General features: G+C 42.1%; 3 protein-coding genes across 6 annotated transcripts in view; all 3 read right to left on the bottom strand.

Moving 5' to 3' along the window:
- LOC101070436 (P2Y purinoceptor 3) lies at nucleotides 1-4,147 on the bottom strand. 3 transcript variants are annotated; one of them, XM_029840950.1, is made up of 3 exons: nucleotides 3,699-4,147; nucleotides 1,647-2,417; nucleotides 1-1,439 (listed from the first exon to the last, which is right to left on the bottom strand). In XM_029840950.1, the coding sequence occupies exons 2-3, from the start codon at nucleotides 2,295-2,297 to the stop codon at nucleotides 945-947; spliced, it is 1,146 nt and encodes a 381-aa protein (XP_029696810.1). In that variant the 5' UTR covers nucleotides 2,298-2,417; nucleotides 3,699-4,147; the 3' UTR covers nucleotides 1-944. The 3 variants fall into 3 exon arrangements, with proteins under 3 accessions (XP_029696810.1, XP_029696809.1, XP_003966822.2); XM_029840949.1 differs by having other exon boundaries at nucleotides 1-2,417; XM_003966773.2 differs by having other exon boundaries at nucleotides 1-2,417; nucleotides 3,710-4,147.
- A 1,384-nt stretch (nucleotides 4,148-5,531) lies between these two features.
- Nucleotides 5,532-10,752, bottom strand: LOC101070205 (schwannomin-interacting protein 1). The gene is made up of 7 exons (XM_003966772.3): nucleotides 10,450-10,752; nucleotides 9,174-9,424; nucleotides 8,517-8,647; nucleotides 7,671-7,773; nucleotides 7,441-7,566; nucleotides 7,029-7,146; nucleotides 5,532-6,625 (listed from the first exon to the last, which is right to left on the bottom strand). Exons 2-7 carry the CDS (start codon nucleotides 9,420-9,422, stop codon nucleotides 6,525-6,527), a joined length of 828 nt encoding a protein of 275 aa, XP_003966821.3. The 5' UTR covers nucleotides 9,423-9,424; nucleotides 10,450-10,752; the 3' UTR covers nucleotides 5,532-6,524.
- A 944-nt stretch (nucleotides 10,753-11,696) lies between these two features.
- Nucleotides 11,697-27,699, bottom strand: part of ache (acetylcholinesterase (Yt blood group)) — a 16,702-nt gene continuing 699 nt past the window's right edge. The window contains exons 1-9 of one of the 2 annotated variants that reach the window (XM_029840948.1): nucleotides 25,518-25,653; nucleotides 20,426-20,936; nucleotides 19,538-19,761; nucleotides 19,203-19,463; nucleotides 18,074-18,296; nucleotides 17,735-17,959; nucleotides 17,227-17,419; nucleotides 16,902-17,080; nucleotides 11,697-14,829 (exon numbers count right to left, since the gene is read on the bottom strand). In XM_029840948.1, coding sequence (XP_029696808.1) covers nucleotides 14,708-14,829; nucleotides 16,902-17,080; nucleotides 17,227-17,419; nucleotides 17,735-17,959; nucleotides 18,074-18,296; nucleotides 19,203-19,463; nucleotides 19,538-19,761; nucleotides 20,426-20,858 — 1,860 coding nt within the window. In that variant the 5' untranslated portion in view covers nucleotides 20,859-20,936; nucleotides 25,518-25,653 and the 3' untranslated portion in view covers nucleotides 11,697-14,707. Of the gene's footprint in view, nucleotides 14,830-16,901; nucleotides 17,081-17,226; nucleotides 17,420-17,734; nucleotides 17,960-18,073; nucleotides 18,297-19,202; nucleotides 19,464-19,537; nucleotides 19,762-20,425; nucleotides 20,937-25,517; nucleotides 25,654-27,699 lie in introns of those variants that run through there. The other variant, XM_003966756.3, reaches the window with a different exon arrangement.

Genomic DNA, 27,699 nt, shown 5'->3' with positions numbered 1-27,699 from the left:
CTACTACTAGTAGTGTGTGTGTGTGTTTTTTCTAGACTAGATGTATAAATAAATAATTCATCGGACATTCTAACACTATATTCTAACATTACATCCTAGAATACATTAATGCAGTGATATTACCTTCTGTTTGTTTGTGTGGCATCACAATTCACATGGGTGACATTATAGAACATGGTTCATGATCCAAACCTGAAGAAAAAATGTACCTCTTTTTGCAGAGTCCTAACAGCAAAAATATGTTGTTTCAAAATAATATACGCGAATAAGGTCAATTTGGGAGGGGTCAGGCATAAATCATCTTCTGAAGCAGCAAGTTGGGTGAAAGATTTTAGGACACTACTTTCATTCATAAATTTCATTCATAAACAGTTGAAAATACAGTTATACAGTGTTTCATTTATACTGATAAGGCACCTCGACAGCCAACACATGCCTATGCAATGGATAGATACATTCTGGGCTGGACCAACTGATATCCTTCAATTAAATAATCAATCAATACTAATGCTAACACATAGCTGGAATACATGCACAACAAGATAAAACAATGACAATTTCCAACAGTGGTCCTGGCAAAGAAGTTCAAGAAGGTAAAAGTAAGTTGAAATGCAGCTTTTTAAGAGTTTACCATGCAGTGTCTCTTGTTTTAGATTTGTTAGCTAGCTATCCAGAAAGCCTCTATTTAAAGGTATTCACAACTTTTTTGCATCTTTTTGTTAACAACAGTAAACTCACACCTGAGCAAGTAGAAAAAGCTACATTTTTCACCTCATGCTAAATTGTTTGAATATTTTATTATAATTAGATTTATAATGGGATATATTTATAATTACAATTTATTATAGGGTCAAATTATCATGACCTTTGGCCTGATTTAATAGTAAAATGTTTAAAGACAGTGATCTAAGAGTATGTATTACTTTAGATTCTGCAGGGACTTGTCATTCAGCTATGTATATTCTTCCTCTCTCCACATCCTCAACTTTCCCCATCATTTTCAGAGGCAACAAAAGCCCGTGGTGCTGCTGCACGTTGGTGTTTACTGGCGGACAGCACTGGGTTCCTCCCTTGTCTTTAGTCAGGAAGTAAAGCAGAGCGTTGAGCCACGCGTTGAATGACGCTAAAGGCCGTGTGATCTTGTAGCACATGGAGACCGTGGTCATTGTGTGACAGGGGACTCCCTTGGCCACTTTGAGCAGGAGGAAAATGGTTCGAGTGACATGAAAGGGAAAAAAGCAGAGGGCAAAGAGAAGGGTGATGGTGATGATCGTTTTGATGGATTTGCGTCTTCGACTGGCGTAAGGGGAGTGAGCACCAAGGAAAATGGAGGTCCCCTCATCCCTTCTTAGTGGTGCTAGCCCGTCATTGTTCCCTTTCCTTCCTCTTCTGTCAGTCCTGTCGCACCTTTTTCCCCTCGGAATTCTATAGGAGGAAGGCTGAGAATGCAGAGTTCGGAATATGGTCAGGACGACGTGAGAGTAACACCAGGCGATTATTGAGAAGGGCACAAAAAAGCCCAGCAAATGGAGTGTGATGCCATAGGGTATGTAGTCGGGGAACTCTTTATCGATGGCGTCGTCCCAACAGTTTTGGTACTCCTCAACAACTCTTCCTAAGTTGAAATAGCTGACATTATCGCTCACCATTAATGCCTCATGGCTTTGATTGTCCAGGCTCCTGGAGCTGTCGTTAATCTGCGTAATTCTTGACACGTAACCAGTCTGGGCGAACCGAAAAATTGGGCAAGTCAATGCAAATACCACAATCCACACCACGACGCATGTGCACTTTACAGCCTTTTTGGTCTCCAGGGTGATGACTCTCATTGGGTGACAGATGCCGAGGTATCTGTGCACGGAGATGCACGTGAGGAAGAAGATGGAGCAGTAGAGGTTGAAATAGAAAAGAAAGCGCACAAGGCGGCACATGAAGTCCCCAAACACCCAGCAGTCACGCATTATGTAGCTTGCCACAAGGAAGGGCAAGGACAAACCGTACATGAAGTCTGTAGTGGCCAGGTTGACCATGTAGATCAGCGAAGCGTTCCAGCGCTTAGTTCGACAGACAGAGCGGTAGAGGATGACTGAGTTCAAAGAGATGCTGAAGATGAATGTGAACGAGTAGCAGATGGGGAGGAAGATGTACTTGTAGGACTCATCTATGCTGCAAGAAGGAGGCTGGTGGGTGCCGGAGGGAGGAGGCGAGAAGGTGCCCGCAAACTCTTGGAGTATGGTGACGCCGACATGAGGAGGGTCACCTCCAGATGACATTGTTGGCAGGAAGGTGGTTTTCATGTGAAGGAGCTCCTGAACAAGGCTGAAACATGCATGTTGGTTTGTGCTTTGTCTGTCATTTTTGTACTAACAGTCAGAGGCAATTAAGAACAGTCCATGATTTCAGATGAGGAGGTCAACCTAAAAACAAAAACAAACAATTGGACACAATAAGCACAAATTAATGAGTAAATCTTTAAAAAATGGGACGAAAGAGAACAATAAAAATAATAATTGCTAAGTATTCAATTATCAATTTTTCTTACCTAGAGACAAACACTTTTTATGCATTTCAAGCAGAAACCTCAAATCTCAAATTCCTACCGGCTTCATCAGGTCATTTTAGTTTCTTAATATCCTAATTAGTTCAGAGTTCCAATGGCTGCTGGGGCAGCTGTTTCCAAATCAGTATAATGCACATTTGAATGAGGAGTTATTGGTCTAATTTTGCAGTTAAGACAATTATGAGATTCTACATTTCTTTCATAAGCACATATGAGATGAAGTGCACTTCCTCTGTCTCTGACCACTGACCGTAGCCTTGCACAATCTGTTTGGCTTTCAGGTATCTGCTGCTGATTCGTAGCGCTTGTTTGTCTTCCTGTGTACAAGGGTACGCTGCTGATTCAGTTCTTCTCACCCCATTAACTCGGCAATAAGTAACCACACTTCCCCTTGGTGTCTTCATGTACCCCAGGTCTTTACAGACAGTTTATGCTAGCATCATGTTTTGGGTTTTTTTGTTCATAAAAGCTCTGGCAACATTAAGAGTCAACAAGAATATCAACCCACATGTTGAACATTGTTGTGTGTTTATGTTCCCTAAGTCATCCATCTTATGTCATCACATATTTGAACCTCCTGGAGTTCAAATATCAACCAAAACTGATTCTAAAACCTGCAATGTGAAAATGAAAAACTCTAACTTAAATGGAAAGAGTTTTACTAAATATCATTTTCCCCCTTAAACCCACAATTCAAGGTCAAACAGTTATCATTACTTTCCTTTATCAGCCCCTCTTAATGATATAAACAGCTGTATTTATTTTAATAAAGATGGTGACACTGGATCAGAACTGACAATGACCAAAATCCAAATTCTAAACTCTTAAATCCAGGATTTCAGTCAGTTTCTACTAAGAGTGACCCAAAGACGTGTGTCAATTTTTAATTTACACTAATCTTTTATCCTAAACTCGGCACAGATCAATTGAAACATTTGAACAGAGCTACCTGATGTGGAATCTTTGCATTTAGTCTCATCCTGAATGTTTTGAGTCTTAACCACAGAAGAAAAAAAACTTGAATTTAAATTTAAATTTTAAATTTTCAAATTGTATTTGATTATAACTAAAAATAACTACAATAATGTCAACAGAGACATTAAGAACTAAACACTTGTGTAAAGGGAACCGCACCAACCTCATAAATACCTGCATCACTGCAATCTGCTACTGGACAGAGAGCTTTCCTGTGCAAAGAAGGATTTTAGTCCATATGGCTGCTGGTGAGTCATGTCTAAAGAACACCGAAGCCGGTGATGAGAGCAGCTATAGGTCAGAGAAATTACACAAAAGCGTCCCTGTTTTTCTTTTTCCTCCAAATGAGACAAACACCACCTGAAGTGGTGAAAGGGTACGGACGGAGGGTTGGCTGCTGACCTTGACAGTAGAAATACTTTCTACTGCTTCTGTGGACTGTCTGATCTGTTTCTATGGTAATCCGGTCCCTCCCACTGTTCCTCGGTGTCATCCGATTCTCCTTCTGGGCTTCATATTAGTGTTTGTGTGTATGCATGTTAGAGAGAGTGAGTGAGAGAGCGAGAGAGAGAGGGAGAAGCTTTGGGATTAAAAATAACTTAAATGCAAAGTACTTACAGCGTTTATTCAATTGTATTGTATAATATCAAATGATTTGATATTGTAGCCACTTTTGGGTGTGTGAATGGACTTTCTGACACTTTCTGGGCTGCATCTTGGGCCAAATACACTGTTGAATTCATGAAAAGCTCTGCACAGCTGACAAGCTCAGCAGCTCAGGACAAAACAGGACAATTGTCTCACACCCTGCAAAAGAGGAGTTTGATGCTCAATGAATATGAATGAAACTCAGCAACACTGGTTTTAACACACACACAAATTAGGGGCCCCTCAGCGTTTTAGATTGGAAACAAGAATGAAGACCTCTACAGACCAATTCCGGTTATTTCACAGTTCAACAGATATCATTCACCAGTTCAATAGCCAGTTCTCCCATCCATCCACATAAAGGTTCCAGTCTGTCAGAAACTAAAAATTGCATCATTCATTTGGCAAGAACACTCCTTTTCAAATGTATACAAAATTGATTTTTTTATTTACATCACCTCCTTAGGCGCAGATAACAGTTTGTAATCTTGCTGGCCTTGTTGTTTTGGGTGTCTTTTTGACAGACCATGATGGAATCCACTAATTACCTCTTCGATAAGTTGGTCTCCTTCCAAATATTAGTCTTATACTTGAGGGTTAGCCTCGGTGAAAAGATTACTGGTTGAGGCAACAGATGCTATACTATGATTCTGATCCTGGAATCAAGGCACTTCGTTTAATGGAGGTAGTGTAACAAAAATAACTAATGGTTAACCAATACCAGTCGTATAGTATACACAGTATATAAGCATGAGCAGTACAATGTTATAGAACATAAGTTTGCCTTATGATCAAAGCAGGTTGGATCAAAGGTAAAAGTCTGTCCGTAATCTGGAACATCACCAAAATTTAATGAGCTCTCCTTGACCCATTATCAACATTTCCTGAAACTTTCATTAAAACAATACTTTTTGAGTTATTTTGCTAACAGAAAAACAAATGCCAACTGTCACAAAACCTCCTTGGCACAGGTAAATATCTCATAATCAGCAACATTGCTCATTTAGGCCAGTGGTGGCCAACACTTTACAATGCTGGTTGTATAATAAACTGGTTAAGCACCAGAAGGTTTATAGAAAAACCAGTCTGATTAGTCTTCCCGTCCTTCCCCTTTACCACAGCTCCCATTCAAATCCCCCTTTACCAAACTGGCAATGATTCCCCCATCGGAGCCTGGTTCTGCTCATGGTTTACTCCTGTTAAAAGGGGTTTTTTTCGTGCTCTGAGTTGAGGCTCCTGGTAAAGTGTAAAAATGCTGTAAAGCTGAAATGAATGTCTGTGCGTGTTCGGGTAACCTAAAACCTGCCCCCATACTTCAAGTTGAGAAAGACACAGATGAACAAGAATGTTAAAGAATTGGGATTTATTTTTTCTCACTAAACCATTCATTGTTTTTACAAAATGTTTTGTGCAGTCACCCATTGGCAAAAAATGCAAACATGTCCTGTTTGATCACTCTGTTTTGTTTTTCTATGCTTAGATTGAAAAGAAAAGACATATGTAGAGTACATAATTCAGTTAAACATTTGTTTTAATAACTCCTTAAAAAAAGAAATCTTCCCTTATTAAACCAAATAACTTTGGTGAAAATGAACAGAAACGTGTTGGACATCAGGTTATGGTAAATCTGCAGACACGTCTGGGGGAATAAAAAGCAAATAAGGACATAAATCTAAAAAAGGATAATGAGATATGTGTTCAGATTTCAAAATTAGCAGCTTTTTTCTGTAAACCAAGTTAGAATAAATGTTGATTTATTTTTTAGTCATGTATCTTAATCACTGCTCACGCTGGTCCACCGAATGTCTGATATTAAAATATGTAAAATGCATCCACTGGATGGATAAACATGCGGTGCCAAAGTTTATGGACGGAATCATCCAGTAAACAGGAATGTTACAGCTTTACGCCGAGAACGTGCAAATCGCATCACTAACACCAAAATTGACCCGTGAACGCGTACTCTGATCAGTTCATCTTTAGTGGAACGGACAAAAAGTAGTCCCGGATAAGCAAAATTAGCATCTTCCAGTCCAATTAAACTGTCTCTTAACCATTTACTATGCATATTTTCTTTTAAATGTGACCACCCAGAAATTTATTTTGCTTTTTTCCAAGGCCATGTTAAAGTCTCACCAATTGATATATAAATACTGAACAGACGACGAATGTGAGAGGTGAGACCATTCTCTGACTCACAGTGGGAAAAAAAAAGATCAGCCTCGCCTCAATGAACGGATTTCTCTACACGGCTTCAAGCTCCCTGCAGAAGCTGACCAACACAACACTTAGCAAGTTTAGACAATTGAACGCAAACGTCCTTATAGGGACGGTTCCTGTATCAGAGTGATGTCAGATCCTGAATTTCCAGCAGCATCGCGTCCTGCTCGGTCCTCAGCTGATCTCGGACCTGCAGAAGGCCGACAAGCTCCGAGCTCAGTTCTAATGTGAAGAAACAGCAGATTAAAGCTGCGGTTAAACATCAGATTGGTGCATTGTGACAGACCCCAGAAAAAATTATATTAGTGACATACAAATTAGGGGTCGGCTGAAATGCTTTTGATATTTTTACAGTAAAAGTTCAAACTTTTGTCCAATGATTTGTCTCTTTACATTTTGTAAATGATTATTGACAATGTAAAGAGAGAATAATCTGATCATCTGTTTGCTAATGTGTTCAAATCTGACAGTTGTCGCCTTCATTTACATTTACCATGAGCTCATGTCCCAACAGCAGGTGGCGCTCTATAGTCGATGAGCAGATCCCATGAACATTTTAATTGGCCAAAATGACTGTTATAAGGAGGTCTTAAAGTCTTTTATGGCGTCATTGGTTGCTACACACCTTGTATGGCTTGGCTGAGAGAAGTGCAGACAGCATTTAGGTCTTTAATGGTGTAGTTCTGCAGATCACTGCGCTCCAAATGTCGCCTCTGGACAACCGGATCGCTACAGGTTGCAGCCTGAAAGGAAGAGAGTTGTGATCAGATGCCAGCCTCTCTGGCAGCAGATCACCTTACCATGATCACCACCATCACATGTGGAAATATCTGGCCTGTCAAAATTAACCCAATGACAACAGGGACCCTTCATCATTTGAATTATGCACACGTACAACCTGTTGAGCTAATGTTCTGCGCTAGTCAGAGCTTCTAGTTCTGCTGCGTCCACACAGCTTCTGTCCATAGGTGGTAACCAAGGGGGAGACTGGGGGGGGTCCACTCTGACAAAAGAGTGTTGCATCATTAGATTCTCACCAGGGTTCTGTTGTCTGTCCTCATTCGAGCCCGTAGATTCTTCAGTGTGTTCTTCAAGCCCCCGAATTTGGAATTCTGTGTTTTGGCCGGAGGTTGAGGGTTCTGCTGGACCTGAACGGTACCTTTCTTCATCAGCGTCGATGACCAGAAACACAAGGAGACGGGCCAATATATGAGAACCAGGTTCAGCTCAGCCAGTAAAACCATTTTCAGGAGCCTCTGTTCTTTACTTGTGTGTTTTTGGGTTCCTTCTTGCCGACCTCTGGTTCCTCCTCATCTTCACTCTCGCTGTTGTTGATGAAGCAGAGCTGGAGATTCATTTGTGTCTGCAGGCTGGAAAATGGACACATAGTTGCTGTTTGCCATTTTCAGAACAGTATCAAAGTAAACAAATCAGTTTCTTGAATACAGTGCCACTGATTTTAAAATAAAGATAAGATAAAATAAAATGAAACAGTGTTAAGTTTAGTATGCAGCATTAGGTTTTTCAGGTAGATTTATTTAAAAAGATTTAACCACTGTATTTCCTGGACCTTCAGCGGGGTGGCACGTTAGATGTCATGGTGATGAAGCCAAAGAGGCCAGACTCACATATCTGAGTGTTTTAGTAAACATTTCTCAACCGCCGGTTAGACTAGAGTCCTGCATTGATACAAGGATATGGATCCTTTAGCTAAAGCCCCGTCAATCACAGCCTGGAGCCTTCTTGTGGGTGACGCTACAAGCTTAACACACCTAGATTTGGGAATCGCCTGCCGATTTTGTCCTGAGGCCTTAAACCGCTGCAATATTTTCAATTTCCCTTTTTAATCTTATTTTTAATCAATTCTGGGATATTGATAACAGACTAATGAAAGAATATACGAATATATATATTTTAATATAACATGAGGCTGCAACTAAACTAAACAGGAAAAAAGTAAATGGCCAGAAAAAAAGTTTCACTGCACCATATTAAATATAGTGTAAAAATGAATCCTTTAATAAAGGAGTGAGACTCCCAGAGAGAGGTCACCAGGCTATACTGCTAATCGCGTTGGCATTTACATGAAAGGATCGGCAGAAAAGTACCGTACCGGGAGGTGAGTGTGAGCACGTGGCTGTTGCAGGCGTCTTCCGCATCATCCCATCTGTCTGCTCGTCTCCCTCGCTCTTCTGCGCACAGCAGAGGAGATCGGCCTCGCTCCAACGATACGCCACAGTGGAGCTAATCAAAACAAACGTACACAAATCTGCAGTTCAGCATAAATGGTCTATAACAGACGGATTTTACTGTGCTTGAGGCAGGAAGTACTTTCAAGGCAGCTGTTAATCATCAATAACCATGAAACAATATCGTAACCATCCATAAATAATGAGAATGAAATATAGTTTCTCAAATGTCATTTACACAACATGCAGAAATTACTTTTATAGCAAACGAATGCTGTGTTTTGTTCTCAACTTAACAAATAAAAAGGCAGTTGTCCTTCGTGGATTTTTCATATCTGATATTTGTCCCACGGGCCGGAGAGGACCATCAGGTGGGCCATTTCTGGCCCGAGGGCCGTAAGTTGGAAACCCATGATTTGATGTATTAAGCAAGAGAAAATGTAGAAATAATAAGTGAATTGTGATGAGGATTAAAGAGAGCAGCAAGAGAGAGGGCTTTCAAAAAGAGGGACTTCAAATGTACAAAAAATGAATGATTTCAGAGCATTTCATCCTCCCTCTGCTAAACTATAACCTCTGACCTTTGCCTTCTGCTCCTTCTTTAGCTCTTCTTGCTTCTCCAACTCGGCGATGCGCAAACTCAGTGCTTCCCAGTGCATGATGGGAAAGCTGAGGTTGTCCTCATCGTAACCCTCCTGCCAAACCAGCGCTGCGACCTCTGAGCTTTCATCATCTTCCTCGTCGTTATTATCGCTCCTCCTGCCGTCCTCGGCCTCATTACTGTCCTTTTCCTCTCGGTCCTGCCTCCATTTCTCCTTCACACCCTCCATTTCTGCACAGTAGCGATAGAGAAAAGTTAAAAACTACAACATGGCACTGTATTTGGTGTAAAAAGAAAAAAAAACCAATATAAAAGATACAAATTATATGCAAACTGGGTGGGAAATAACTTTTAATTGACTAAAATTGTAACTGTAACCCAACTATATACTCAAGAAGACTGTGGGCTGTAATTGTTACCAAAAGTGCTCATAAAGGGTCCAAATGCTACTTTGACTGTTACTGGAATCATTTGCTAAAGTGAGACACTAACTCATCTCACACTTGCTCTATTAATCTGCCCCTGACCAACAGAAGACAGTGTTCTTTTGCTTGTACAGGCAGAACTAAAAAGGACACTCAAGGATCACTTACCACCATTTAGGGAATGTAAATACTGGTATTGAAATGGTAAATCTATGCTAACGCTACCTGTATTCATTTATTTAGTTCTGAAAACACTAGACCACAATGGTAAGTTTAAAGCCATAATATATATTAAATGATTGGGAGTTGCTTGGAAGGGCATCATAATTTATAGCAGTACAGGTTTGTCCAGGACCAAGAATTACTGACAGAACCTCAATAATAACATTAGCAATAATAATAACAACAATGTACACTTACTGTTATTTGTTTTGTTTCTAATTTATCACACAAATGCCATTAAAGTTTGTTACTGTACACTTTATAACTGTACAAATATCGTTTTCACCCTGAAATCTAGTTTTAATATCCTTCTGCCCCCACAGTGATTACAAAATAAAACGCACACGTGAGGAAAGGACCAAATTCTAACCAAAACTTTTTAAAAGTTTGTAAGGACAACTATTCATCTCAACAACAGTCTCCTTTTATTTATTTACAGAGGGTAAAACATGTTTTTTCGAGTCGGGATCCTTCCTTGGAATGTTGCTTTTCCTTGGTTTTGAAATCGTCTCTGAGGATTCCAGGAAAAGCCCAAATCTTCCCAAAAAATGACGGAACAAGTGTGAAATGTAACAAAGCAAATTGTAATTGAATCAAATAAGGACTTACCTGGTTCTCTGAGTTAGGCCAAAGAGGACGCGGAGATTTTTGTTATTCTTCCAGCTCCTCCTTGTTATCGTCCTCTCTTCTTTTCCATCAGGAGTTTCTACTTGAATAACGAGGGAAACGGCAGCAAACGTCTGCTTCTGCTCGGTTTTAAAACCTTCTCCGCCAGAACCTTCTCACATTTTGGTATTTCCACACATTTTTTTTAACTGACTTCAGCTCCTCACAAACTAACAAAAGACGCAACTTAAGGAATTTCACACAGGAAAAAGTTGGCAAGAAAAGAGGAACTTTTGTTCACGTACTTCCTGTTGGTGCCACCAAAATAAAAGCATTTATTGTTGGGGAGGGAGAGCGGAAGATAGCTTGACTAAACCAAAAGAACCATTTTATTCTTTTGAAAAAGCTGTAACACTGAAATATAAACTACAAACATCTTAAACAAGAAAAAAAGTTCACGTATAGTAATATAAAACGAAACTTCAGTTTTAGTCCATTAAACGTGAGCGTGGAGCCTCTTAAGAAAATAGAATTCCAGCTAAAATAAGGAAACATAAATTAATTAATGAATAAATAATAGATCCAACAGGGCCATTTATTAATTAGGACGGTTCCAGGGCTGTGGGGACGTTGGAAGATTGGGGGAAATACGGCGGTTCAGTAAGGTTGGATTAGTACATCACTTCCGTTTTGATTGGATTTAAAAGTTTAGTAATAATAGCATGTTATGAGAGATCGTGACACACGCAGCTCTTACCATCTGGAACGTTAATGGAGAGAGAGGGAGAGAGACAGACAGACAGACAGACAGACAGACGAGTACTGATTACTAGAACATAAATAACTCGTGCACTCATTTTACGTGTAGTGATATAAACTGACCAGTGGGGGGAGCCAGAGTCAAGTAAAAAGATACTCATTTTTCCCACAGCAGAGGAGCTTTTCCCCCTTTTATTGCCAGTTTAAGTTACTCTTCTCAACTCTAATTCAGTTACCCCCTTTTTCATGTGCAGGATTTTGGTTCTAATATAATTTGACATTTAAAGGAAAACATTGGACTGCTTCCATGTCATTTAAAAAAAAACTATATCATTATGTTCCACCTGAGCAGATTAGAATAGGCTTTTGAAAGATGAATCAACTGATATTATTGTAAATCGATTAGACTTTAAACTGTAACCGTGTGTTTCTGTGGTGCATGAATTTTCATGTACTGATCAGATGCTACTCACAGACACATTAAGAGGGGAGAGGAGGCAGAAGCAGCAAGAGGGTTTTTATTATTATTATTTCTGATGTTCTAGTTTATCCAAGTCAGCATTCATGATACACAGAGAAGCACTGAAGCTACAGAAGCCTGGAACACTTATAGCAGGCCTATGAGTGACTGCAACCAGCAATGATGATGCAGAGGACCAACAAAACTAAATCAAAAACAAAATGTATGGCACTCATTTCGAACTTATGCTGAGACTCCTATTGCTCGATAATACAACCTCTACCATCATCATTGGTGTTTCATCACCTTATATTTTCACTGCATTAAAATATCAAATATATTCCTTTACTGGTGTATTTAGGGTATTGCTAACATAAAACATACATATCATTGCAGGTTATATATATATATATTACTTTAATATGTATTTAATAAGTATAAATTTGAAAGAAAATAACAGTCCAAGTTCAGCTGAATATACTGGGTACAGGGTAGACATCGGAACATGCAGGGATGTAGCTGGAGGACGCTTAAAGTGTTGCCTATGGTCTCCCACTGGATGGAACGCGCAAGGGTCGCCGTCGCTCACACAGGCAGCCACACATGCTTTCTTTTCTGCTTTTTTATTTATTTATTTTTTTAAACGATCCACTGTTAAATGATTCATTCGTATTCAGTAGTTAAAATGTGCTCAACTCAAGCTGCGTTGGGTCCGTGTGAGTGCATGAGCTGACGGAGGCAAAACATGCGTTCACTATTACCACTGTTATGATCTCCTGGATTAAAACTATATACAGGCAGTTTAACAAACACGGCCGCTAACAGTCTGGGCGCTGGAGACACGCTGAACCTCGGTTCAAGCTGGTTACGTAAATCACACGAGCGGGTGAATAATGTGGACTTTGGACAGCAGCACCGGCTCCCAGCAGCTGCTTTGCTCCCTTGGTTTGAGTTTCTGCAGTCGCTTTTATGCAACGGTGCAAAAAATAAAGAAATCAATTCCTGCTCGGAAATGTGGGAGTCCCATTAACAGCAGGGAGGGTGTTTGCTGACTGAGCGGGCCTTTTTGTTATTGCTATAATTAACCGCGGACGTTTGCGCAATGTGTGCGACTTACAGGTGGCGTTAGAAGGTCGAGTCAAAAGTGTAGAAATGAGGACTTTACGGTGTGTTTGAAACTTGGATGATGAATTCTCAAGCATCCAAACCAGGGATGGGCAGCTCCAGTCCCCAAGGGCTGGATTCAAGCCGCCGTGCGTCCAACCAGGTGGAGGATAGAAAACCCGGCTTGAGTCTGGTGCTCGAGGACCGGAGCTGCCCATCCCTGGTCTGCTAAATTTCACCTGGGTCTTTTTTCCTATATTTTCATCTCTTTTGCTTTTCTTTGCCCCTGGATCTGCTTCACTCCTGTTCCACCCGTCCTTTTCTCCTTGCCTTTACCTTTCTACCTCCATTTCCCATCTATCCACTTCGTCTTGTTGGCGAGCAGGCCAGGGGCTGAGCCAGCGCTCTGTCACATTATACTGCTGTGAGTGAATTACTGAGCCTCCATTAGACTAACAGGAAAGCAGGAAAGATGGAGAGAGAGAGAGAGACGGGCGGGGGTAAGAGGGGCAGTGATGGAGAGCGTGGGGGGTTGGGTCTGAGGTCAAGGAGATGGATGTGGAGAGACAGAGATGACAAAAGTTACATGAGGTGGAAGGAGAAGGACAAAAGAGGGATTTGAAGAGAGAAGGGCAGAAAATGGAGGGGTGGCAACAGATAGCAAAGAGAGGAGAGGCAATGAAGGATGAAGTGGTAGAGAAGAGAGGACAGGTCGGTGGGTGGAAGTTGATTAAAGAGGAGAAAGAGATTAAAGAAGCGCAGCAGAGGGAGAAAGAGAGCGAGAGAGGGCAGGAGGGGTGGGAGACTGGGAGCGAGGGCTACCATAAACAGTACGGAGGAGTGGAAGCGGTGGATGAGGAGATGGCTTCGTTATGGGAGGGCTAAATAGGGAGAGGAAAAAAACGCTGCTAAAAATAAAGAAAAGAGAGGCTGAAATCTAAACGACAGATAGTCATCAGGAGTGAACAGAGGCGCGCGCACACACACGCACGCTCACAAACACACGCACGCGCACGCACGCACGATGCATAAACACGGACACTGCAGTCGCTCACATGGTCGGTGGCATATTTGTCATGGAAACCTCACGGTGTCTATTTACACTATGAACCAGCTCTGAATGCAAAAATTCTCATTTCTAAACACTTTCACTTCCTGTTTGTTTATGCAGCGACACAAACGGGGGCGCTTGGTGTGATTTCAGTGGGGAGGGGGACACGGTTACCAGAAATCTACGATAAAACTAAAGATCACAGCTCAGACAACAAAAAAACATCACAGAGTTGAAGTGGAAAGCCCATAAATCATTCACAAATCCACCGGGATGGATGTAGCTTATGGCTGTACTGTTGGAAAAAAAAAAGAAAATCACGGAGCAAACTTAAGCAAAACACGACTGTTACGGCTACATAGTGGTTGTAGTTGTAGTAAACAAAAATATATATTAACAAGATAAAAAAAAATAATCCTGATATGTCAGAAAGATGAAAAAAAAGAGTTTTCAACAGTCACAGAGTGACAAGAAAACTAGCAGTGGTTGTGAAGTGACTGTCCAGTTTAGATTAAGGTTACTGTGTGTAGGACACACACATGCACGCACGCACGCACGTACACCCACCCACACACACCCTCACACACACCCTCACACACACAGATGCACGCAGGCAGGAGGTAACGGTAACGATTACTCATTTCCCTCCCTTGATGACAAATTCCCACCATAGCCCCCACGGAATCAAAACATACAAACTGAGAAAAGAAACACAAATAAATAGTACAAAAAATATAAATAAAGTCTTTCAGTGGCTGTTTTTGTATACTGTAAAAGAAGAAACGGTTTTGAAGAGGTGAATGTTAAGCCGACTTCACTCAGGGGCTATAGAGAAAAAGGGCCATATCTATACGTCTCCCCGCTCCTCCAGCTTCGTGGGGGGGCGCTCAGAGGTCGGTGCAGCGCTCCTGTTTGCTGTAGTGGTCGAACTGGCTCTTCCAGTGCATCATGTAGGAGGACCAGCGGTGGAACTCCACCTTCCACTGGCGCTCTGCCTCATCGATGTTGTCTGGAGGAAGCGGAGGGGAAAACATTGGTGGGCAGTTCCAAGGCTCGTTTGCCTCCTGACACTAACGTGACGTCAACACAACTTTCAACACAAACTCCTTTGTCCTTTTAGAACAGAAGTACAGAGCGACATACAAAAGACAACACAGGTCCAGGAAACCGTCATACAGCTGCTTTTGGGCGAGAGGCTTGGCCTTGATTTGTCCCTTTTCACTTAAATGCAGCATCACGAGGAAGAAGAGATGAAAGGTTTTTACATGATGATGTTTCTACATTCGATGGTGCTGCAGTAGTTCATGTACCTCAGTCAGGACTGTCTGTGTAAATAGTATGATGTGTTTTTCCCTGCTGGTTAGCTCGCCTCTATTTGCTCCGTCGCTGCCCTCGTTTGTTGTCTCTATTCCCAAACTTGAAAGGAAGACGCACACGGGAATTTCTTTCTTCTTTTGTGCACCGGCAAGGGGGCATGCAGGGTGCGCTACAATAATCAGGTAATTAAATGCATGAAATGAGCTATAAATGGGTTATTTACACTACAGAAACATGGAAACCAAAGGAAATTTTTTCCAAAATAGAGGAAAATTTCTTTTACTCCAGGGGACAGCTGTTAAAAAAAGGATGGGTGGCAACTCTGAGCTCGGTACGCTCAAAACAAGTTGCTAGCTGATTGTTACTATTTCATCTATTCCCTGAACACATGACTTTGGGATAAAAGAGAGGAAGAACCCATCCTGAAGAGGGAAGAACAGGCAAACTACACACAGAAAACCCTGTGGTCCCCAGGAGATTAGCACCCAGAACCTTTCTACTGTGAGGCCACAGGTCAGGTATTTAGTTAGCTAAAAAAACCTAAAAGACCTAGTTAAAGTCAAGTCAATAAGCACAAAAATAAACAAATAGACAGTGATGTGAAAATAAGGAAGCCACTAATCCAAAGCATAAATCTTTACAGAGGAACTTGAGCACACTGCCAGAAGGGTGGAATTCCCTGAAGCAAAGCCTCAAAGTACCATTTTCAATTAAATGTGTAGACTAAATAGATTGTTGGCAAACTGAAATGCTGAGGTGACCAAAGGTGACAGCTGTATGTAACTGCCTGGCACTGCTGTATAATTAATATATCATATATATATGATATATATTATACTGTTTATATCAGCTAGCTAGCACATTTGCATTTTAATGTCATTACTTGGTAACATTTTGCTTAATTATTCCAGGGCTATCAGGAGATTTGTGACCACAGATGACAGAATGCAGAGTTCAATTTCAAAGGCAGGATTCCCCCCCCCCAACCCGATCCACCATTTTTCAAGAAGAAGAAAGAAGAAAAAAAGTTCTCTCCTGATTTCGAGGCGGCGCCATTAAACTGCGGTGCACTGTGATGATGTCACACTGCAAGCGGAGCATGAGGATGCTTCAGCCTCTGCACCCAGCGGGAGAGGAGCAACCAGCTGTGGACAGTTCAGCAAGTGGAGGATTAAATCCTCTCCAAAAAGCAGAGGATGTGAGGCGTTTATGGTACCATCAGGACCATTATCCATCTGTTAAAGTCATCCTCTTTTCAACTTTGAACTGAAGCCACTGGGTTCATCATCCGAGCCTGATGGACCCGCCCCATGCTGACCGGCTGCACAGGTGTTCTTTTCATGAAATCCTGTCTCTGTTTCTCTGTAAACAGACCCAGGCAGTTGTGTTTTAACCTCCCTTCTCTCTTCTACTGCCCTCTCCCGACCATAACCTTATCATGACCTCCACTCTTCTCCCGCTGCTATTTCTTGGATTCAGAACTGAGAAATTGGGTACCTGAAAGTCCTCTCTGCCTTCTTATAGCCTTTTTCTGCTTTGTGTGTCAATAATTCTCCTTTTCAGCTTGCTAGGCAGCCACTAAGATGGCTGCTGATTGTTAGGAAATAAAAATAATGCTCTGATATTGCTTCAAACCTTGAAAGGAGGGTCACGCTCTTCCACTTGTTCCACCCTTCCTATCAACAGTAATGTTGTGTGGCCCCAGACAGTTTATTGATTGGTCAACATTATACAGACTCACACTCTGTTTAAACATCGTTTCACCTGTGATGTTGAGGAGACGTGGCAGAAAGCGATCCCAGAAAGCGCACATCTGGTTCCTCAGACCTCTGTGGACCTTCAGACTTTCGGTATTGAGTACGACATGTTTCTGCTCACTGAGGGTGAAGAGTGGCCAGCGTTTTTTGCTGTCACCCTGCCCTTCGTGGTTGACGTTGGGGTTACTGAAGAAGAAGGTTTAAAGCTTAGGTTAGCGTTAAAGAGGGGCACGGCTGCGTTTCCAAACACCAGGATTTGCAGCCTGCAGCGCAGAAAAAGCAGAGTCATCGCTGGGATGGTGACACATCAGAGTCTTTCTACATGGTCTCACCCAGTTCGTGCGAAGTTAGCCCAATATTTCATCATGCGTCGGCTCAGTTTCTCCTCCTCTTGGGTGTAATTCAGTCTCTTCTCCAATGGCAGACCGAAGACAAATTCGATCTCATAGCCATGGATGACGCCCATCCACTCTGGCCACGCTATGTTTGACGCTCGGTGGTCAAAGAGGTAGACGTACACACCTCCTTGAAGAACAATGCCAGAAGAAGAAGAGGGGTTTGGGATGTGTGTCTCAAACAGCATTGACATTTGGCTTGCGTCCACCGTACACAGCTGATAGCAGAGATGTTTAACATAGCCACAGTAACAACTGACTAAAGATAACAGAGCTCACCTGGAGAGTGAACTGGATAAAAAGAAAAGAATCTGAAAATTGACAATATCTAAATCAGAGGACTAACATTTTTAAAAGTTATTTGGTCTTCCATAGAGGACAGTGAGTTCAGGTTTAATCCTATTTTTGTTTTGGTTTTTTTTTTTTTGCTAAATCCAACTCTTACCCTGTGAATTGACTCCACTGTTCAGCATGCCGGAGCTGGCTCCCAGGTGTTGGGCATAGGAACGAGCAAAGTAGGCCAGTGGGCATATAACGTTATGGTCACCCACGATGTCGTCCAAAGCATCACGGTTCTTCTTCCCATTATTCTCATCCAACCAGTCAGTATACTGTAACACCACAGCCTCCAGGCCAATATCGTTGGCATGAGGTACGCTCACCTTAACACCTGAAGGCAAAAAAGATTGGGATTTTCTTCACATGTTTAGGTGTAAAAACATGACATCAACATAGTTTTGCGGTCAAAACACCAGAAATTCTACACTAATGAGCTGGACATCACCTTCCAGGAAGTCTTCTCTAGAGATGAGACTTTCGTTGTCCTTGCTAAAGCCCGGAGCTCCATACAGCAGGAAGTAGGTGCCTTCATCCTGATTGAACCCGAGCAAGAGCTGAGTGTCTTTAAAGCTACCCGAGCTTATCATAGCCTGAGGACTGTCCGGCAGAACATCTCCATCCACAACGGGGACGAATGGAAACCTGAAGATGGATGCCCATGGCAGGACCTGCTCAAAAGAGGAGAACCAGCTCACATGTAGCAGAGTTGAACTGGGAGATGGGAAAAAGTCAAACAAAACTCTCATCCAACAAAAAAGTGAAAATAAAGATCAATACAACTGACTCCAAACATTCTCCATGTCAACAGTATCGTGACACACAGGCAGAGTTTCTGCTTGCAAACACACACAGCAGCCACTCCAACACCCACACTCAGGGACAAGTTCAAGTCTCCAGTCAACCCAATGTGCTTGTGTTTGTACTGGGGAGAGACTGGAAGAGCATGGAAAGGAACAAAGGACCTATATGCTATGAGGTGACCATGCTAACACTGCTTTGCTCTGCAACCCTGTATGTACATGTACAAATGTATGTAACCAACATTAACCCTTTAAATGTTCCCCCAAAGTGTTGCAAATAGCCAAAAGTGGAAACAGTCAGTGGGCGGCAGAGGTGGTGCAGTTGTGAGCCCTGTCCCCTCAAAGCAAGGGGTCCAGGTTTGGATCCTCTGGGGACCAGAGGCTGTGTTGTGCACGTTGCACGCACCCTGTTTCTTGCCCAAAGGCAGCTAGCATAGGCTCCCCTGACCCCATAAGGGAAAATGGATGGAAATACTCAATAAAATACTCAAGTACAGGACCTTATAATAGTATCCAAATAGTGGTAGCACTTTGGTACAGAGCTTACTTTCACAGCAAAAGGGTTCTGGATTACAAACAAGGCTTGTTATGCATGTTGTCCACAGTGGTTTATTCCTACCGTGGCCCAAAACCATGCACATTAAGCTGATTAAAGACTCTAAACTGCTCCCAGGTGTAAGTGCTGCTCACAGCTCACACCCCAAAAGAGACTGACTCACAGATTCTATGCCAGGGGCAATGCGCATAAATTAGAAGGCTGATATTCTGGGTTACCTTGAACTCTTGGTTGAGGAGCTCGTCTGGTCTTTTACTGCGCAGACAGTCCACAAGCTCAGTGTCATTTACTACGTTACAGCCTACAAGGTTGGCCAGCATCATTGCCCGCCTCCGCGCTTCGGCTGGCGTGACCGATGCCCAGGGAGAGTTGGGGACCCCGCTCTGGAGAATGGCCCTGGTGAAGGTGGGCCGGCTACCTGGAGATAGGAGGTGGAATCCTACTGAAGCAGCACCGGCACTTTCCCCAAATATAGTCACCTGAGTCAGAAAGAGCAAATCCATCAAAATCAGCCGATATCCCTTCCTTTTGGAAAAACAGGAATAAAACTGACCTGTTTGGGATTCCCGCCGAAGAAGTGAATATTGTCCTGTACCCACTGGAGGCCCAGCCGCTGGTCCAGCAGACCCGCATTTCCCGGAGCCTCAGCGGAGCCGTGTAAAGCGAGGAACCCGAAAGCACCAATGCGGTAGTTCACAGAAACCACAATGATGGACTCGCTATGAGCGAGGTAACGGCCATCGTATACGTCCAGCGACGAAGACCCGCTGTAAAACCCTGCAAAGATTGCATCCGCTGATCTGACATTTCTCATCAGGGTAGCTAAGAAATAAAAATGCATCATTTTGAAGAGCATTATTTGGTTCCAATAGAAAGATGAGCCTTCACAGACAGTGTGTAACTACTTCTCACGGGGTTGTGTTTAATGCTCGCGAGCGCGATCGACTGTACCACACTCACACACGACCTCTCCAACCCTGCCACGGTCTGGCACAGCACCCTTGCACCCACACGAGCCGACCTGGCTCCCTACTGTCTTTTAGCGGAGTGGCATTAACAGCGTAATCGAAGTGCTTTATAGCCGCTGTTGTACGTAGTGTTGGTGTCCTCTCTGTAAGGACGAGTCGTGTCTAACCTACTTACACTATGACTCATCCAGTGTGTTTACACAGACTACAGTATCCTGCTTATGCTCATTTTCAAGATACTGCGTTTATGTGAACACAAAGAAACTTGGTGTTTCATATCCCTGCTTACATTATAAACGCCAGCATCCTGGTTTCTGACGTTCCTGAACGACAGGAACTGCAGCAATTCCGACATCTGTCAAAATGAGACTACCGTGGCTTCTTCGGGTGTTGACACTTTTAAACGTTTCGCACCGCTAAGAGTTCTCCAGGTAGCAAAACCGGATTACTGTGAATCAGAAGTGATTAAATACCTCCGCCGTAGATCCACACCATGACAGTGAGATTGTGAGATCTTGGTGACGAGGGCACCCACACATTGAGGTACAGGCAGTCTTCACTCATTTCCCTGTTAGGGTTCCACATCTCACTGCCCTGGAAGCCGGGAAAGGAAGTATCAACCACCTGGTAGCAGGCGTTGGGGTAGGCGTTGGCCTCGTACAGTCCCGACCACTGACGCTTTGGTTCAGGATGACGGAATCGGCGCTTCCCTACTGGTGGTTCAGCAAAAGGGATGCCCAGAAAAGCGGTAACATAGCTGCGGTCAGACACTGGCAGATGAACACCACGGACACGGCCTGCGAGTGTCTGAACATAGAGGTCTGTCTCGGTCTGGCAGGAGCAGTCGGGGATAAAGAGGGGCAGGAGGAAGAGTGAAGAGAAAAAGACGAGGATGGAGGTCAGCATGGTGGTGAAGATGGTCCGTGTGGTTCAGATTCCCTCTCTTCTCTGGGAGGGCAGGTTCTGCTCTGCTTCTCCTCAGAACTACAGAGAAAGAGAGAGAGAGAGAGAGAGAGAGAGAGAGAGAGAGAGAGAGAGAGAGAGAGAGAGAGAGAGAGAGTGAGAGAGAGAGAGAGAGAGAGAGTAATGTGATTTCAATAAAGGCGAGTGATGGACAACAGGCTAAAATAGGAAAGAAGAAATCGCATGAGGAATGAAATGACAGTATAGTGAAGGTCAGGAAGTATAATCAAGGCACAATAAGAGTAACTCAGACATTTATAATTAACAATGTTCTTTTAACCCCACATTAACATTTAATCTTTGTAGTATCATGTTTTCAAGCACAGCATTTTTCCATTGAGAGGTTAGCTGTGGTCACACACAAAAATGAAACACCTTCACAAAAACAACACTAATTATTAGAGTAATGCTGTAAAATGCCTGAAAGATTGACTGCAATTGTGTTTGTGACAAATTTATACATAAGTATTTAAAAGAGTGCTCCTAATTCGATCATGAAACAGAGAGCAAATCAGACTGACTTCATAATAAACACATCCAGGACTCAGGACTCCCAGGATGAGAATAAAAAAACGTTCATTAAATATTCATCAATACACCAAACCGAGTCCTTCTGTTCTGCAGAGAAACACGTCAGCATCTGATTAAAATCGCAGGGTGCATATCAATGCAAAGACGCTGTAGATGAACTGGTTACGTGACTCCAACCCCTGCTGACTAAAGTGGTCAATACAAACGCTGTGTTGTATATTCATATACGAGTCAACTGTTGGTAAAATAATTAGCACTGGGCTGGCTGACAAATCCAGGTTGAGTTTCTAGAGGGCAACAAGCAGATGTCAGTGTGGGTTGTTCAGATGAAAAGCGCAGCGCTCTGATGTCCTTGCACCTCATAAAAGTCATTAAAAAAACACCAGCTCGCTCCCTTTTTGTCCTTGGCACAACTAAAGGCTGATGATGACAATCAACACGGATAAAATTCCATACACGTGTTCGGACCATTGCACCACAAATGTTACCAATGAATTAGTATAATCTAATTTATTTATTTGAATACTTTGCAAATTCTATGTAGCATCCTAAACACTAAAGCACGGCGTGAAAACATTTTTGGTGCATCAACTTTAACATTGCTTCTTCACAACGCTGTCAAAATGGAAAAGTCAACATGATCGTTTGAATGTAAAGGACAGGAAAGTGTACCTAAAATAGATGCTCTACAACAGTGGCAGTGCGCTCATAAATAGTATCAATACACACGTGCATGCACGCAGCCATCTTTACAAGGCCTTTAAAAAGAATTCCATTCATTTACTAGTCATGTACTGTACTTCTATAACGTGTCGCAAACTCTTATCCTATCCTCGACCAGTTTACACTTGCATGCATTACATTAACAAAATAAAATCCTATCTTCCATTTAAAGCAAAAGACTGTCCAGAAATATAAGCCCCACAATTAACCTACGGTACAAATAGTGTCAGACTTTCACAAGTTGTAACCCCACATACATAGGAAAACACACACACACACACACACACCTGCCCCTATCCCTTAGAGAACCTCTGACTTAATCCTGTCTCTATGACAACCATACATTACAAAATATAAACAACAGCTCCGACCTGACAGGTGGAGAACAACTGTCTGCAGACACTGCCGCACATTTATCCACAAACACAAAATGAGACGTGACATGGTGTTAGCAGAGTGGCGACAAACGCTTGTGTTGACAGATAATAAATCACTAGGACAAAATAAATAATGGGACCTTAAATTAATCCAGTAGATTTCATAGGGACAATCAAGGGACAAGCTAATCAGAAACAAATGGCAATAATATCTTCTTGTTGATTTTGGAAGACGGGACCTGCAACCCTTCCAGTGTGTCCATGGTCTTCCTCGGGGTTTCCTCCCAGCTGGACATGCCCGGAACTCCTCCCGGGGGAGATACCATCTCAGCCTGCTCCTCTTGGCGTGAAGAAGTGGCTGACCACTTGGACATCTGAGCTCCCGCTGTCTAGGGCTGATCCCAGCCACCCACGGAGCAAAACTCAGTTTAAATGCTTTTGTCTGCAATCTTATTTTAATTGGTCGATATGCTTAAAGTGCTGTTCTCCCAATAGCCTAAACCTTGAGACGGCTGGTAAACCAGCATTTTACTCACTTCTCCTAAAAAAGTTAGCATGTGAGCTCAACATACAAAGCAGCCAGGTCTTTTCTTTCAGTTTAGCGCTTCCTTTGTGTTGCAAATATTCAGATGTTACTTGAATTGCAGGAACACCTGGACAATCATCTACTGCTGTTTATAAAATATTAACCCGATGGCCAAAGCATAAAAAATCTTATCTGCTCTGGAAACGTGGTGAAAAACACCTTGTGCATCTAGCTGGTATAATATGGTAACATAATACAAAAACAGTTAGTTGCGTATCCTTAACAATTTGTTGTTACATTACAAAGAAAAACAGTCAGGTTATTTTATTTATTTGCACAAATTTTTGTAAATTTTGTAATTTTGGACAGCATATCTTTTTTATACTTTAAATAAAACACAGGCACACCGTCCGGTACCTTCCACGTAGGCTCCAAGGAAGCCTACATAAACCTTTGTGAACCTGCCAGCTCCCCCAAAAGACAACAGAGTGTTCCAACCAATCAGAAGGCAGGACCGGGGTTCTGCACCAATTATGTTTCAAACTGGGGAAGGGGCGGGGCCAGAGGACTGACGCAGTGAGAAGGATGTATTTTTTCGCTGATACAACAATGAAACACAACTAATAATGAATGGGTATTAATGTGATTGGCCTAATAAAAGTACATCTGATAGGCTAAGAGGTTCCTGAACAGTACTAAGACAAAATCATTTGATAGATGCACGGAAAAACACTCACAGCCCCAATAACGCAAACATGGGAAAAAAGGTGATAAGCAATAACTTGCTAACCCTTTAGCAATTTAAAAGAACACTCTAGTTATTGAACTTATTTTGCTTAATGATAAATTGTTATCATGTGGGGTTTTCAAGAGTGACATCATTGCACCTGGAGGAGCCTTTGAATCAGACATTAAAATGGTTGATATATTCCATTTCTATGACAACAATGAACTTAACACTTCTTGATAAATGTCCAAAATCTTGGGAAGAACAATATGCTCTTATTTCTGCAGCTAAATAAAATAGCAGTCCTTGAATAAATGTGCCAAACACATCGAATTTTCAAAAACAAATGCAAGACTCATGCGGATTAATTTCTGACGTGACTCTATGAAACCGACTCAAAATTTTCTCTGAGCTGATCATGACAACAGTCCGATCCATTAAAAGGATTATTTAGGAAAGGCTGGGATATACAGTAGATCAATGCGAAACGGCCTGAGGAGATAGGACTCCAGTTGGTGAGGAAATGAGAGAGGAGGTTAAAAGGAGACAGCGGAGGGGACAGAGACTGGGCGGAGAAAAGTGTGTCACTTCTCAAATTAGACTAAGGAATTTGTGATGAAGTTCACAGGAGGATTGGTTTCATTGGGGGTGGGTGGAAAATCACGTGTGGCTCAAGATAAAATACTGGAAAGAGGAGGAGGAGGCAGATATCCATATTTATAAATACAGTAAGGTTATGACAATATATTAGGCAATGGAAATAAGCACTTTCATACAAAGACATGGTTTAATAAACATGTCGCAAATATCTCAGATACACAGAGCAAAAACTGGTTATAGTAAACACTACTGGTAAGGTCACAATAATGATAGAAAAAAATCTAGAGGTTCACACGCTTGTATATGTTTATGCACACTTACATAAATGGCAGTGCATATATGTGTGTGTGTGTGTGTGTGTGTGTACCCACGTATGTATGCATAGATATACACAACATATTTTTTAAACAAAAACTACAAATCATCCGGCTTTGTTAAGCAGAAAGTGATACATTTAGTATTTTTAATTAACAGATTATCTGCCCTCTATTGGACTCAATGAGTACTACAATGTGCACTAAGAATGCCAAATTATAATAAAACTCAATAATCCCAAAGGTCATCTTGCAAAACTACTCAATTTAAGGGACGTTTATTTACAATGGTTTTAAACAAAATCTAAATACATAGCTTAGCCAGAAGGCAACTGAGCCTTGCTAAAAACAATAGTGTATGGCTTGGGGAGCATGACAAGGGGGGGGGGGCTCAGGCCTGGACGGATCACCAGATTATCGTTCCACTGATGGCTCATGACATGTGGCAGAACCTGCCTATTTATCAAAATCCATGTGATTGAATGTCCCCCGGGACACCCTCTATGTCCAGACCATAGAGGACAAGCAAATCTTTGGATTTTATGATATTAAAAATTGGTTTTATCATTGTAGTTAATCAGCGCATGTTTTATAATACACCGCTGTAGTGATTTATGCTTAAAAGAAAAAGGTAAATAAATACAAAATATCCAATGGGAAAGCAACCAAAATATGTACAACAGTGAAATATCATCTGACAGAGTTGTAAAACCGCCCATACTGCTTTTGCTCCTCTATGGTTACACAGCCAGATCAGGTGTACCTGACTGTCCAAGTGATATACTCGTCATCACAATACTTTACCTTGTCAGTGGACCAAACAGCTTAATTACCAAGCGTTCCTCCGGGTCTACATTCTTGCAATTGTTAAGGCTGACAGGCACAGACCAGAATATATTCATCCATTGCTTTGAGGAACTGCAGCACAACAAGTAGGGATGTATTTGGAGGCGTGGAAAGCACACACTTACTAGTTAAAATGGTATTTGATGGGTAAATAAACCTTTGCGCTGATGAAGCAATGTGCATTTGCTAGGACTACAGATAGTAGACACAACAAATGGGTCTGTGCACAGGATTAAAATTGTGACAGCATGATAAAGGTTGTATCAGGAAATCTTTCCTCACAAACTGTCAGCAGCCTGTCTCATGAGAGGACAGTGAAAGACTGTGGTCAGTGTTGGACACCTATGCTCCATACAAGCCTGAGAAACCTAGATAAACCCCTGTGAACCTACCTGTTCCCCAAAACCACAACAAAGCGATTCAACCAATCAGTGGGCAGGACTGGGGATCTGCACCAATTACGTTTCAAGATGGTCAAGGGGGCGGGGCCAGACGGCTCGTTGGGGTCATACTTTCAACAGGAGTGACGACATATGGCTCAGAATTTATCCAATTCTCTTGTGTATGCATGCTGCTGTAGCTTTTGTCTCTAAAAACACAATAAAAACAGTCACACATGACAATATTCATTATATCTAGAAAAATATCTGACTTTCTTGTCACAGGGCACACGCTCCAGTTGCTGTTCCAAAAACCCATCTGCTGATGATCCAATTATAATTTTGTTTCATTCCTCAGTGCCAAGAGAGCTGCAGCAGAAAAGAGCCCCCTAATTCACCTTCACAGTACCAGGTCCATCTTGTCTCCAGCAAATATTTAATTATCTAATTGCCAATCAATGTCTTTGTGACATGACAATGGCAGCAACCTCCTGCAGTCTTAAGAATGTTGCACTAAAGGTCTTTTAACTTTGAGAGACGGAAAGTTGCTTTTAATCTGTGTCCACTAAACAAAGAGCAGCGTGGGTCCGCTACCATGTTATGAGTTGAACCCATGCTGAGAGGTTCTGAGGAAAGCGCAACTATATCACCTTCATCTTGCCATTGAAAAAAAAGCAAAAGATTACATCTGTAAAAATTGTCTCCAGGCGCTTTACGGAAACCCTTAGAATGCTCCAACATGTAGCGGAGGCCAGGAAAAAGTCCCTTTTAACAGGAAGAAACCTTGAGCCGGACCAGGCTCATATATGAGGGACCCTCCAGCTGATGTCTGACCGGGTAAAGACAGACACAAACAGCCTTCTTAGCCATCTTTCCATTAGAAAAGCTGTTACTGCCCAATCTGAGCTGGTCCCAGACTGAGACACGAGGAAGGGGAAGACGTGCAAGAATTAAATATCATTGGGCCAAATGGTTTATGCGCACAGTTGCTTTAATCCTTCAAACCAAAGCGGAGCCACACCCATGAGTCTTAAACCACAACGAAAAAAAATGAGGCCATAAAATTAAACAGCGGCGTTGGCACTCGCTCCGAGTGGCGTGCAGATGAGGACTAAGCCTCATACAATCCCCAGCAGTGAAGGAAGAACTGGTCGTTATGTAATACGCAATGCTGTTGGAGCAACTGTTGTGAGGCTTGGTGTGTGTGTGTGTGCGTGTGTGTGTGCGAGAGAGAGACAGAGAGAGAGAAACAGACAGGCAGGCAGGCAGAGAGACAGACACACAGACACAGTCCAAGAGAAACCAGACAGCCTAAGACTTCAGAACCTCCCATCCTAGACGAAAAAAATTACAGATGTTGAATTGTTGCTATCACAGTAACGCCGATATTGGCATTTTTTATGTCCTGTTTTTAATTTATTTACACATTTTTGATGCTCCTTCCTGCAGAAAGTGCTCCAAAAGTTCATCCCCCCGCCAAGTTTTCCAATAGATAGATAGATAGATAGATAGATAGATAGATAGATAGATAGATAGATAGATACCTGCAAAATATGCTTTGAGTGCTCAGTAATAGATTTTGCTCTATTGAATATTCTATAAATAATCACCGTAACAGTCTAAAAATAGTCCCATAGATATTATTTTTACCTAATAATCCAGTTGCTAAAATGCCTACCGAGAATCCCATCCAATCACTTCGCTCCCTAACACACCAGCACAGATGCCATCACATTTTTTCCCCTGATAAATACATGCAA

Source organism: Takifugu rubripes, chromosome 8 (genome assembly GCF_901000725.2).
Source record: "Takifugu rubripes chromosome 8, fTakRub1.2, whole genome shotgun sequence".
Classification (NCBI taxonomy): domain Eukaryota; kingdom Metazoa; phylum Chordata; class Actinopteri; order Tetraodontiformes; family Tetraodontidae; genus Takifugu; species Takifugu rubripes.
This window is presented reverse-complemented; position numbering and strand designations above follow the sequence as displayed.